The sequence below is a fragment of the Dermacentor silvarum genome, chromosome 1, assembly GCF_013339745.2.
Source record: "Dermacentor silvarum isolate Dsil-2018 chromosome 1, BIME_Dsil_1.4, whole genome shotgun sequence".
In the NCBI taxonomy this organism is placed as follows: Eukaryota; Metazoa; Arthropoda; class Arachnida; order Ixodida; family Ixodidae; genus Dermacentor; species Dermacentor silvarum.
In genome coordinates this window covers 267,952,659-267,965,078 of record NC_051154.1, presented here as the reverse complement: position 1 = coordinate 267,965,078, position 12,420 = coordinate 267,952,659, and the positions used below count along the sequence as shown (strand labels likewise).

The window sequence follows — 12,420 nt, the reverse complement described above, 5'->3', positions numbered from 1 at the left end:
TGATGGCTGCTCGCAGTAGAACTGCTAGTCGCTTTGGCGGAATTGTGTTGAAATAGCGACACGGAATTCTATACGCATACATACGCGACCATGTGCAAGCAACCTCACAACGAGTGGAGTGCAATAGCAACCCCGTGGCATATGGTAAACGAAGCAAGTGACACGCATAGCAGCTGAAAGGTGACCTGTGGTCACCTTGCTGGCGGCTAAGATGCAAATGTAGCCTGACACCGTTATAATGCCGGCCCGCAGCTGCTGTGTCCTGGAACGTATTCACGACCTTGTGCCGAGTGCGAGGTCATCCCTTAAATCGCTGAGATGGGACTATACAAATGACCTCTAGTGGTCGGCTTGCATCGAAAAATAAAACGGAGTGGTGAAGGTGCAATCGGTAATAATCAGCACGTGATTTGGTCAAAGCTGAATTTCCTTGAAGCCTGGGCACATAGCCTCGAATTCAGTTTCGGTGCGTAGTAGCCTTTGCGACCTACGCAGTGATTAATTAAATTAGCAGTACCATGTCTTACGAGAGCAGAAATTAACATTCGCCGTAAAACTAGTGTCCCGTAAACTTTTGTGGCTTTCTAAACACGAGAAGGTGAGAAACTAACTGCAGTGGGAGCACAGTGCTTTCTGGATACAGCGAACACTGCGGTACTTTCGTAACGTTTGACTTTGGCATACACATAAAGCAAACCTAAGGAGTGAAACAAAAACGCACTGCAGGTGTTTTTACACACGGGTCTTATTAAAACCCATCTACTACCAGTCTAACACGACGTACTTTTTTCAGCGTCGCAATGGCTTATCTGACATTGTAAATCTCAAACTATAGCTGCTGATTGGTCAGCATATTGAGTCGTTAGGGCTATTTAAAAGAATAAACAGTGGTTAAAAATTGTCCGAGTTCCCTTTTAACAGTGAGTGTTTCTACATTGCACTACCAAGCACCACCTTAGAGCTGCGCTCAACTTACGTAGTACGCGGTGTACTCATGTTTTCATGCTCGAAGCGAACGTCTGGTCGGTAAAAGTAGACACGGGAGCTGTTTGCTAATGTATTCTTCAAGTCATCAACATTTAATAATAATCTGTAATTGTTGGTTTATCTTTCCTCTAGACTTAAAATAACATCATTAGTGAGCGCTGTGATCATTCAAAACAAATGCTTTTCAAAAAAGTCTGCAGCATTTGGCTCTTTAAGCGAGTTGTCAATTTTATTATTGCAACTTTTTTTTTGCACAAGTTTCGCCAACAGTAGAAACCTTCTTTCACTTTATTGACAGCAGCAGTACGTCGCAGCATTTTTATTCTACACGAGAAAAAGAAATCGAAACAAAAACAATCACGGTGAAATATTGCCTAGAATATTGATGTTTTGCTTACTGAACTCACAAATGTCACATGCAGAGCGGCGGGCTTCGAAATACAAGGCGGGACGTTGAGATCTTTAAATGTTTGAGTTTGCTTGCCTTCAATAACACCATTGGTAACTGATCAGCACGAACCGATACTTGGTCTGACACCGTATAAATAAAAACAATGAAACAAGTGACAACTCATCGGAACTCTGAGAACCTCGCGAATGACAGTGGTGCCTTCTTATATCCATCGAACTTTCCCGGTTCAGTAAGTTATGCACAAACCATCGCCTGCTATACACTCGCCGTATTTCAGATTCACGAAAACGTACATGAAACACAGTAGACAAGCACTCATGCACGCATGGGTAAAAATAAAAATGACCGAAAATTGTGTACAATGCAGCACGAGGCGATGCAAGTGTGGGGATAGTTTTAAACCACACACGTGACATGCATCGTAGGAAAATGAAGACACTGAAAAGCATGGAATCCTTATTGCGCGGCTGGCTGGATCTTCCGTGAATATTTGCGCCCCTGCCGCGTTCTCGGTCTCTCTGTCGGTTTTGTCCGCGTGTCCACAAGATCGAAACAGTGGAACAGTCGTCTGTAGGAGGTGCACAGCTGCATTCGCCGGGTGTGTGACGGTAAAAAGTAGACAGCACAGCAGCGCGCGGCTCGTCGCGCCTGTCACAGCTCATGCCACCACTGTCGGGACACACCGCGGGCGGCATAGAGTGGCCAGCCACACCGCGACCAAAGACGCGGACGCTGCGGAAACTCGTGCGAACAGGAGAGTGTATAGGAGAGTTCTTTCAGGAAGACACAAACTGCACTGTAATGCAGTAGCGCATGCTGAGAGACAAAGCAGAGTCTGCTATCTCGTTGGTGTTCGATCCGAGAAGAGGGCCCGCGCTTTTTTCTGTGTCCTGTGTCCAATGAGGTTACGAGTTACGCGAACGCACTGCTCCCACACACACGCACAAGAACGACCCTGTAAGAAAAGTATGCTTATTACGCCGCCTCTATACAAGAGAAAATGGGCGGGCAAAGCCTGCTACAGGATGCGACGCTGCTTTCTCCTGCGTGTCGCCGTGGGAGAAATACCGAAATGTGTCAACACCAGGTTGAATAAACGGGTTCCATCCGTTAAGATTAATGTTTTGTGTCGGATACGGTCTCACCACGGAAAATTTAGGTCGGATTAGGTCGTACATAGTCAAATGAAAGTACCGGTCCGGTGTTTCTCGGCAATAACATTGCTGATTAAAATAAGACATCAGCGTAGAGCTGTTGGTTAAGGGCAAGGAGAGCAGGCATGGGGCCGCAGATGTAATATTTTTGGTGCGCTTTCTAAAGGGTATGCAGTGCGAACGCCAGAGCACACAAATATACGCCAGGGGCACTATACATGCGTTACTGGTCGCAATACCGAACCACCAAGCACGTCCTTGGACTGTCACTTTAGGTCGATGAAATAAGATCACACGCCCCAGTCAACGAGCGAAATGGAGCTTCGTGGTGGGTCCAAGTACATCGGTGTCGTAGCACAACTTCGGAAGCCGTGGTCCGACACACTGTAGAGAGAGAGTTTCGCAGAATGCTAAAACGTGTGTCACTGCTTCTGCTCGTTGCGGAGCTCGGCGTCGGCCTTGGACGAGCCAATCACTATGGACCCGCTGTTGTTGCTGATGTTGGCGGCGACGGCTGGCCGAAGCTGAGATTCGGCCCCGAGGAACGCTTGTGCTCCTCTCTGCTGGTAGAGGTCCAGGGCTCGCTGAAGGCTCTCCATGTTCCCGCCGACGGCTGCGCCGCTGACCGAAGACACCGGGAAGCCTCGGCCCATGGCCGCGGCGGCCGCTGCGGCGGCAGCGGCGGCGTTGAAGTAACCGCCGTACGGGTAAGGCCAGAAGGCTGCCGGAAATCCAGAGCCGAGGCCGGCCGCACTGGCGGGCCATAGGCCAGCAGCGGAAACGGCACCGTGCATTCCCGGGAGCAGCTCGATGCCGACCATAGCTTGCCTCTTCCATTTTGTCCTGCGATTGGGTTGCGCATGTACGAAACTGGTGACCGCGCCTCTTCAGAACCTCTAGCAGATTACAATTTGCACGCGCTTTACTCACAAATACTGCACCGTCAGTGTGATGTATGGCGGTGATTTTGTGTATGCGCATGTGCGCAGTAATAGCGCAAGGAGACGTCAGTAATCACGTGTGCGCTTACATTGCAAAGCAGCATGACCGCTCTTAACAAAACGCACAAGCTACAGTACAGTAGAGGTCTCGAGTATGATTTTAACAAGCGAAAGCAGTAAGCTGGAGGCCAAGGAGCGATAGACCATGGCGTATACAGTGTATACACATAGCAGTCAGCAAATTTTACACGATAAGGAAAAGCGTCAACAGCGTCCTCTAATGGCGAATGGTAGGCTTGACACAAAGGGAAACTTAAACGCGTTTAACTAACTTCTGTTGAAAATGAGTTTTAGAGCTGTATTCGATCCAGGCACGCAAGTGAGTCGTAAGAAGTAACTTGATGGGAAAATTAGCATCGGGTGTTTCTGAACGTACTCTAGGAATTTTAGAATAAAACTTGTGATAACAAATAAATATTTAAACATTGAATTATTGGAAATAACTAATTAGATAAATATGAACATTATAATTGCTGAGATTTACCCTATAGGTGAGCGAAAAGAAAAGCTATCACCTCTGAAATGCTATCACAGATAGTCATCAGATATGAATACTGCCACACTCTTCGATCCTGCTCTGCGATCTCTTCTGCCAACCCGCCGTGGTGGTGTGGTTGCTTTGGCGTCGCGCTGCTAAACCCGAGGGCGCGGGATCGAATCCCGGACGCGGAGGCCGCATTTCGATGAGGGCGAAATGCGAAAACCCCCGTGTACCGTACTACATTGGAGGCACGTTAAAGAAACCCTGGTGGTCAAAATTAACCTGGAGCCCCCGACTACAGCGTGCCTCATAATCAGATCGTGGTTCTGGCACGTAGAGCCCCAGAATTTAATTTTAATTTATTATCTTCCGCCGGGGGTAGGTGCGCTTCCACTTTGGATCCATTGGAACTATGGAGGCGGCTTGCAGTTTATATTGCGCATGTGATGATATACAATGAACACGCCGTGAGAACATGCGCTATTTCGCTTAACACATTCGATGATCCGACCACGAAACTGCACAGGTCTGCTTTAGCGGTACAAATTAAAGCCAATTGAACACTGGCTTCAATTCCACAATAACAGCATGATGCATAAAGGCAATAATAAAAGGCAATTGATGAGCTTAAAATAATGAAAGACTTTGTTGATGATCAGAGCACATTTCTCGACTACACCGGGCTAATAAAGACACTCAGACGTGAGCCATTTCGGCCGTTATAGACATGAAGTAAAAGGCTACGATCCCGCTGCGCGCATGTCCAGAAAACTGGCACCCTGGGCGCTGCTATAGGTTGTCACGCCAAAGCCACGCGTGTCACACAAAGCCCTCCATCGCCATATGCAAAACACAGCGCGCGTGCGTAACCCGCCAAGTTGCGTTCGGCCGCACGCGCACTTTCGACTGGTCAAGGTTTATATATAAAACTCTCTATAGTGTGCACATGTGTTTATCTCAATGCGCTGTTTGTAAGAATTGCCTAAAAAAGTATTCGTTAAACAGCAGTACGTGCTCGGCCAACCACTTCCGACTCGCTGTTTGGCGTATTACCTTCTGTTCTGGTACCAAGTCTTCACCTGCGTGTCCGTGAGGTTGAGTTTAGCCGCCAGCTCCATGCGGTCCTGCACGCTGAGGTACTTTTGGCGCTCGAAGCTTTTCTCCAGAGTCTGCGTAAATAAAGAGTGCGGTGTCGAATTATTTCGCAATGAAGAGAACGGCCATGTCAGAATATTATCCCGGGTGAGGCTAATGTGGTCATCGGTTTCGTGCCGAGGAAGTGGCGTAAGAGAGAGAGAAAGAGAGAAGGAGAAAAATAGGAAACCGGGGTTAGATTCAGAAACCGCTTCCACGCACAACAGCGTATCGCCCGTTTGCCAGAGCGTGAGCGCCAAATCACTGCGAAGCATTGAAGAAGAAAGCAGGAAAGGTAATAAAAAAGAAAAGCAGGGAAGACTAAAGACAAAAAAGACAAAATAAAAATGAATTTTATAACATATACAGAAGCCAAATTGATCTCTCACCCTCATCCATTCCTGCGTATTTGTGCATGCACAACGTTCATATTGCTGTATATAAATGTTATTTAATATAATAAGGCATTTCGTTAGTAGTGCTCGTGTTCTACCCTTCCTCGCCGTTTCGCGCTTCCATGATGAGTGCACCCGCCGCGGTGGCTGAGTTAGCATGCTGAGCACGAGGTCGCGGGATCAAATCCCAGCCGCGGCGGCCGCATTTCGATGGAGGCGAAATGCAAGAACGCCCGTGTGCTTGCGTGGTAGTGCACGTTAAAGAACCCCGGGTGGCCAAAATTAATCCAGAGCCCTCCACTACGGCGTGCCTCATAATCAGAACTGGTTTTGGCACGTAAAAACCTCGGAAAGAAGTCCATGATGAGTGCGTACCAACATGTCCAGTTTTTTTTTTAATTTTATCAAGATGGCGCCTTTGTTCTGCGCCACGTGATGGTTTATGTATCTCCTCGTGGGTGTTGCCAAAATCGAGATTAAAACAAGGTCGAACTGTTACTTCACGCTCTAACTGAAGTGTCGTCAATCTGCGACAGCACACTCGTTCACTCACGCAGTCACACCACACCACAAATTCAGTGCCCTCGCTCATTGCGCTCGTTTACACCACACATTAACGCATCCTGTATTGCGTCACGATTGTACACAATGCACACAAATTACATGATTATCAACTGAATGACCACATTGATTAATAATTAAACTCGTTCACTGTGCTGCAGATTCCAGCAGAAATTCCCTGGAGATGTGGTTTAGGCTCCCCCCGGCGGCAAGTTGTCTTTTAGTCCACTTTCCTTTCCCTATAGCTAATTATTTCTACATTTCAATCAAACATGACAATTTACTTCCCCTATGCATTAGTCTGACATGACTGCCTATTTCTTTGTGTGGTGGCCAGTATACGTTAAACCATTCTTCCAGTTTGAACCATTGTTTTTCCGTTACTGAGAGTTTACACATGCAAAAAGTTCCTTCTGTAGCCAGGATTAAACTTCGAGGAAACCTGTGGTGTCACGGGTACTCGCTCCGAGATATTTATACGGTGACACAACTGGTATGGAAGGGGTGGGGCATACACAGTTTTGTGCTTCAGGCCTTCATATTTCTGGTCCGGTTTGCGCTCCTCAAAATAAAGTACAAACGCAGTATATGATACCAACACGAGCCGTTTATGCACCGTGATTGCCGTCTCGAACCTTATGTCGTCACCCTCCACTCGCACGGAGGGTGGTGCTAGAGGTAAACAAGAACCACACGGGTCAGACGCTATATAAGCGCGCGAGCCGTTGCTCGCGGCGCACACCGAGCCGGCCTCCACGGCCGATGTCAGATAACGCGTATAGAAAAAATATAGTTCATTGCTTAGCGATGTCAAAGCGGCGGGCGTCATAAAAGGCCGCTCACCAACCGATCTCTCATTGGGAAACTCGCTCATAAAAACACGGATTCCTTGATCGCATCGATTTCAGGATCACCAGCATACGGACGCCGTGTTCTGTGGTACCTTTAACTCTTGTAGCTGTATAGCCGTGTTTTACGATTGATCGGCGTGTATGGGCCGCAAAACTGCTCGTTCCAGGCATCATGACGGTACCGCGACCTTCGTGTATAAGGCGCGCGCGACCTGTGACTCGGCGCTTGGCCCGACGCCTGCTTTACTTGCCAGGGCGTTTAGATCGGTATCCTGGTCGTTTGTCGTTGCACCAGCTTTTATATACTCTAAAGCGAACGTACACACGATGCCCGAGTGTTCTCTGGTATGAGGTCGTCTCTGCTTCTATACCGGCGGAATCGCTCTGAGGGGGTCCAATCGCCCGGCGAATATATATCGAATCTGCGCCGGACGGTTGGATCAAGTTCATCAACATCTTCGAAACGGGTTGGCGGTTGATGCCAGCGAGCTCATTCTTTTGCTGCGAACAGCAGTTATGTGCTAAGTGGACGGATTCTGTTCGCTCGTTAGTTCGTGCGGTATATTTTTTAGTTGGGAAACGGCACAACGCGACGCAAAAAAAAAAAAAAAAAAAAGTCGAAAATACATATCTGACCGTAGGTATAAAACCAAAGATCTTGCATTTGCGCTAATATAGTTTGCATTAAAATTGCATGCAACAAGTACACTTTACTGAAGGGGCAAACGAAAAAAAAAAAATAAACACGAAACTCAGGCAAACAAACACACGCGTCTAGCAGCGGTAGCCACTCAGCTGGGAACGGTATCAAAGATGGTAACCAGGCGATACGCGTTTCATCATCTTCTCGGAGTGGTTGCACGCAGTATTTTTCTCCATTTTTGTTTCTTTTTTTTGAAATTTACCCTGAGCACACATCTTTAGTGGGGTACATATGCATCTTAGTAACGATGATTTACCTTTAGACGGCGCACACTATAGCAGCCACAAACTTGGAACAGCAAAGAGTGAAAAGCAACCACATTAATATTCAGCGAGCTTGCTATTGCCGATTACACATGCTTCAGAAGATTGTCTGAACAAACTTGTTCGAAGAAAGTATAGTACAGTGCTGTACTACATAGTAGCAGCGCAGTTAAGAATGACTGCTGACGAAACTGTCCAGTCAGTTGCTGGACAGCTGACTAAACCGACTGGTCAACTGATTCTTGGCAACTGATTAGTCAACTGATCAGTATTAATACCTGCTGGCCAGCTTACGTGATTTTTTTTTTTTTTTTTGCTGCACCGCGAGTCAACCGGCGCTTAAATACGCTATCCAGCCAAATATTTTTGTTACATTTTGCAGAAGTGTTGCCCTGGGTGTCTCGCACTTCGAAGGACTCGGTGACTTGCGCAGGACAGGCAACGATTGTAGTACTCGGCCGCGTGTGCGTCACCACGGAGCGGTTATATTACGCGACGTGTGTGCGAGGATTGTTTCTCTCTTTTTTTCTTTTTTCTGCCCATCGTGGTTGTTGTGGCGTTCTGGTGCCGAGTACAAGGTCGTCGCCATATGCGACGAATGTATTCCTATGAGAGCGAAATGAAATAAATAAATAAATAAATAAATAAATAAATAAATAAATAAATAAATAAATAAATAATATTGTTAATAAACGTTCGCGTGAGAAGTTTTTGGTGGAGCCACCTGGCGGCGGTGGCTCAGTCAGCTAAGGCGTTGCGCTGCTTAGCACGAGATCGCGGGATCGAATGCCGGCCGCGGCGGCCGCATTTCGTTGCCGACGAAATGCACGAACGACCGAGTGCTTGCGTTGTAGTGCACGTTAAAGAACCCCAGGTGGTCAAAGTTAATCCGGAGCTTCCAGTAAAGCGTCTTATAAGCGAATCATGGCATTGGGGCCCAATTTTGTTAAATTTCTTCTCTTGCAGCAGCAAAATCGCCAAATGGTGGCACTTGATGATGATGATGACGAGCCTTCAAACTGTTGCACGTACTTTATCCTGTCACTTCATCTTTCAATGAAGAATCAGGTGTCTGTAAACGTGGTGAGCGTTTAAGAGGAGTGCAGATAGAAGTCTGTCCGTATACACTGAATGCGAGACCGACTCTATATAGTCGGCGCTTCCATCAATCTCAGGGAAGGCAGCCGCAGTGTCTCGTATTAAAGGGTGTTGGCCTACCTTTAACAGAGCGATGAATTGGGATAGTTGGTGTACGTTCATTGACTAAGAAGGAAGACAGAAACTGACACGATCTTGTTGTCAGTTGGTGTTTTCCTTCCTATAGTTGGTGCTACTCTTGTTCCCGTTAGTTTGTGCTGTACATATAGCGCATTAACAAGGACGTTGACCTACTCGCGTGACGGCAAAACGTGCGAGAGTCTTGCGCTATAAAGAGATGTCACTTGCATGTAGACAAGTGGCAGAGCCTGACGTCACGAAGATGCTGCAGCGCAGCCGCCACATTTTGTGCGGGTAAAAGAAATATTGAAAAATTCTTCTGGGCGTGTACTAGGCATGCAAGATTCATTGTCGTGGCCATGTTTTCTAGTTACCTTTAAGGATTGTTGTTCGAAGCGAAGAACAGTCAAGGTATACAAGTGGTGTACGCAACTTATCTATACAGTGGTGCGCGTTTGCTCAGTTCATGGAATTGCCCTTGTTTCTTTCGCCCCGCGTTCATTCTGCTATCGGCGCCGGCGAGCACTCGGTCGCATGCAAGCGAGCGTTCAGCGTCGGCAGCGTGAGGCCAGCGGCAGCCCTCCGAAAATCGTCGGCCCCTTAGTGCGTTTTTCGGCCCGCGGGGTTCTGGGAAATCGCTTCTCGCCGCGGAAGCAGAGACCCGCAGCCAGTGCAAACGCCAGCGCCGCAACATCGCCACCTGGGCACTGCCGTCCTGAACGTATAATATATACGCGCTCTCTATATCGCTGCACTTAATTGGGTGCAACAGAACCGAAGCTGCGTTTGCGTCGCTTCTCTATATAGTGTTACTGCACGCGCGTCTTGCATTCTTCCGGCGTTACACTAAACAGACTCAGCAGCATAATCGTCGTGGCGTGGACGCTCAAGTTGCTTGCCATATATAGTGGGACGAGTGCCGTTTTGCCATGTAACCTTTGCAACGAATTTAACCCTTGCCCGATTATCAGCTCTGGGGCGCCAACATCTCTTTGAAAGTAGCTTCTCCTTTCTGAGGTTTTTACGTGCCAAAATTAGTTCTGAGTATGAGGCACGCCGTAGTGGAAGGCTCCGGATTAATTTTGACCACATGGGGTTCTTTAACGTGCACTACAACGCAAGCAGACGTGCGTTTTTTGCATTTCGCCTCCATCGAAATGCGGCCGCCGCGGCCGGGATTTGATCCCGCGACCTCGTGCTCAGCAGCGCAACGCTTTAGCCACTGAGCCATCGCGGCGGGTTTTTGAAAGTGACAAGAATAATAATAACAATGTAAAAGAACGAGCGGCATAGCGGTTTACGTATACTTGAAGTAGCCTGTAGGTCCAGGTCTGCAGGACTTTCTGCATTTAGCAAATCGGCCAGCTTTTGCGTATGGTTTGGGACTACGCTATAAGCCTGAGAATTTTCCCGGCGACTATATAGAATGGTTCCGAAATGACCCGCCTTTGCGATGAATTTGTCATCAGTGCTTTTTTTTTTTTCCTCTCTCCTCCTTGTCTGCCTCATTCCGTGGCCGGTCTTGCGGTATAGAATGAGACGGGCGAGACGGCGCTCATGGGGGTCTACATTCCATTGCCGTGATAGTAAATAGACTGGCTACCCGTTGTACGCGCAGCTGCGCTACAGCATGTAACCTAGGCCATGTGTCAGCGCTGCGCGCAACTGCAGCGAGACGGACTGCGCGCGTAGTGAGTAAGCCATGAGAGAGGGGGACAAGGGGAAACGAAATAAGATGGCGCCGCGGCCGTGCGTGCGAAACTTAAAAAGGGCGGGCGCGCAGAAAAGACGCGGATGTCGGCGATTTTCGTAAAGAGGCGCGAAGATAAGGGACCGGTTTGTTGTATCACGGTGGCGGCTCTATAGTCTAGCGCCGCCGCCCTTTTCCTACTCTAGTACGAGTTTTTCTCCGTGGAAACAAGCGGGCTCCGGGTTCGTGAGTGATGTAGGCAGCGCAGTGAATGCTGCGCAATACGTCGCGAGATCCGCGCAAGCGCAGTTTATGTTTGTATAAGCGCTTTGATGTTCCTCTACCATGACCTAAAGGGACGCGCTAAAGGAAATAGCAGAGAGAGAGAGAGAGAGAGAAAATTGAGCGACAGAAGTAGAGGCGGTGCTTGCCATACGACGGGGTTCAAAAGGCACCCGCCAATGAGTTGTTGCGAGAAAGTGTTCGAAAAAAAGAGATGCGAGCGCAACGTAGCTGTTATAGTACGTGCGCCGCTGAGGTTCTGGCTCCTCTTCGCTGGCGGGGTGTATAGATTATTGGATTAGTTAGTAAAAAAAAAAAGACAGAATATTTCGAAAGGCTTCTGTTACGTGAGTCGCGAAAAACAGGGCAGGATGAATGGGGCAAGATGTGCATGAAGTGGGAGCGGAATTGCATTGCGTAACTCGACACACGTGGAATAATAAACGTTACCCACATACGGCCTGACGTTCACAAGAACCGGACGGCGACAAAAATAGGAAAAATGAACCGAAATTCCACACGTAGGTTTGCCCAAAACACACCAAAGCGCAGTTCTTTTGTTTCTTCTTGCTTTCTTTTCTGATAGTATGATAGTATACATACATAGGCACTCCTCGGGAACGGAGGGAACGGGGAGGGGGGGGGGGGGGGCGAGGGAGGGGTAGTGGCTATCTTTTTTAACAATTATGAGCGTACCTTGTGTGTGCAATCAAGTCAAAGTAAGCGTCGTCTCAGATGCACAGGGCAAGTAAGCTGACTGTTACAGTGTCACTTTCGCACTTATTGCTCAAACTGCAGTTATCTGACGAACTATTCTAAAGCATATGCTAAAGCCGAGAGAAAGTACATCATCTGGACAGCCCTAACCCTGTTCCGGGTGCCATAGTCTCGTCTAAGGAGAGAGAGAGAGAAAAATACGTTTATTAATTAAAAAGTATGTACATATATTAAAACGCAACCCCAGTGGTCTTTCCGGCGTGTTTATGTACATGCAACGCTGCTGTGGGGCTCTTTGACTTCTTCGTCTGCGCGATCGAGGCCTCTCGAAAAAAAAAAAAAAATTGCACTACCGTTGTAACACGGTTGTCACCGGTCGTCAACGACGCTATTACGGGGGAATCTACCGCGGTATGTTTTGTAGAGGTGCAAGCCAACACTGACAGGACAGTCTTTCCAGGGGTTTAAGAACTCTTAGAGGCAAGGCCCATTTTCGGCACATTTGCTACTCTGGACCGCATACCCCGTCTCGACCGCCCAGGAAAAGTTATACGGCAGGGAATATGCAGGT

The 12,420-nt window shown here is 47.9% G+C and overlaps 1 protein-coding gene across 1 annotated transcript in view; it reads right to left on the bottom strand.

Moving 5' to 3' along the window:
• Positions 1-2,958: 2,958 nt before the first annotated feature.
• The window catches only part of LOC119440185 (homeobox protein B-H1), a 34,809-nt gene continuing 25,347 nt past the window's right edge, over positions 2,959-12,420 (bottom strand). The window contains exons 2-3 of the mRNA XM_049661031.1: positions 5,089-5,204; positions 2,959-3,396 (exon numbers count right to left, since the gene is read on the bottom strand). Of these exons, the coding sequence (XP_049516988.1) occupies positions 2,976-3,396; positions 5,089-5,204 (537 nt within the window). The 3' untranslated portion in view covers positions 2,959-2,975. The remainder of the gene's footprint in view (positions 3,397-5,088; positions 5,205-12,420) is intronic.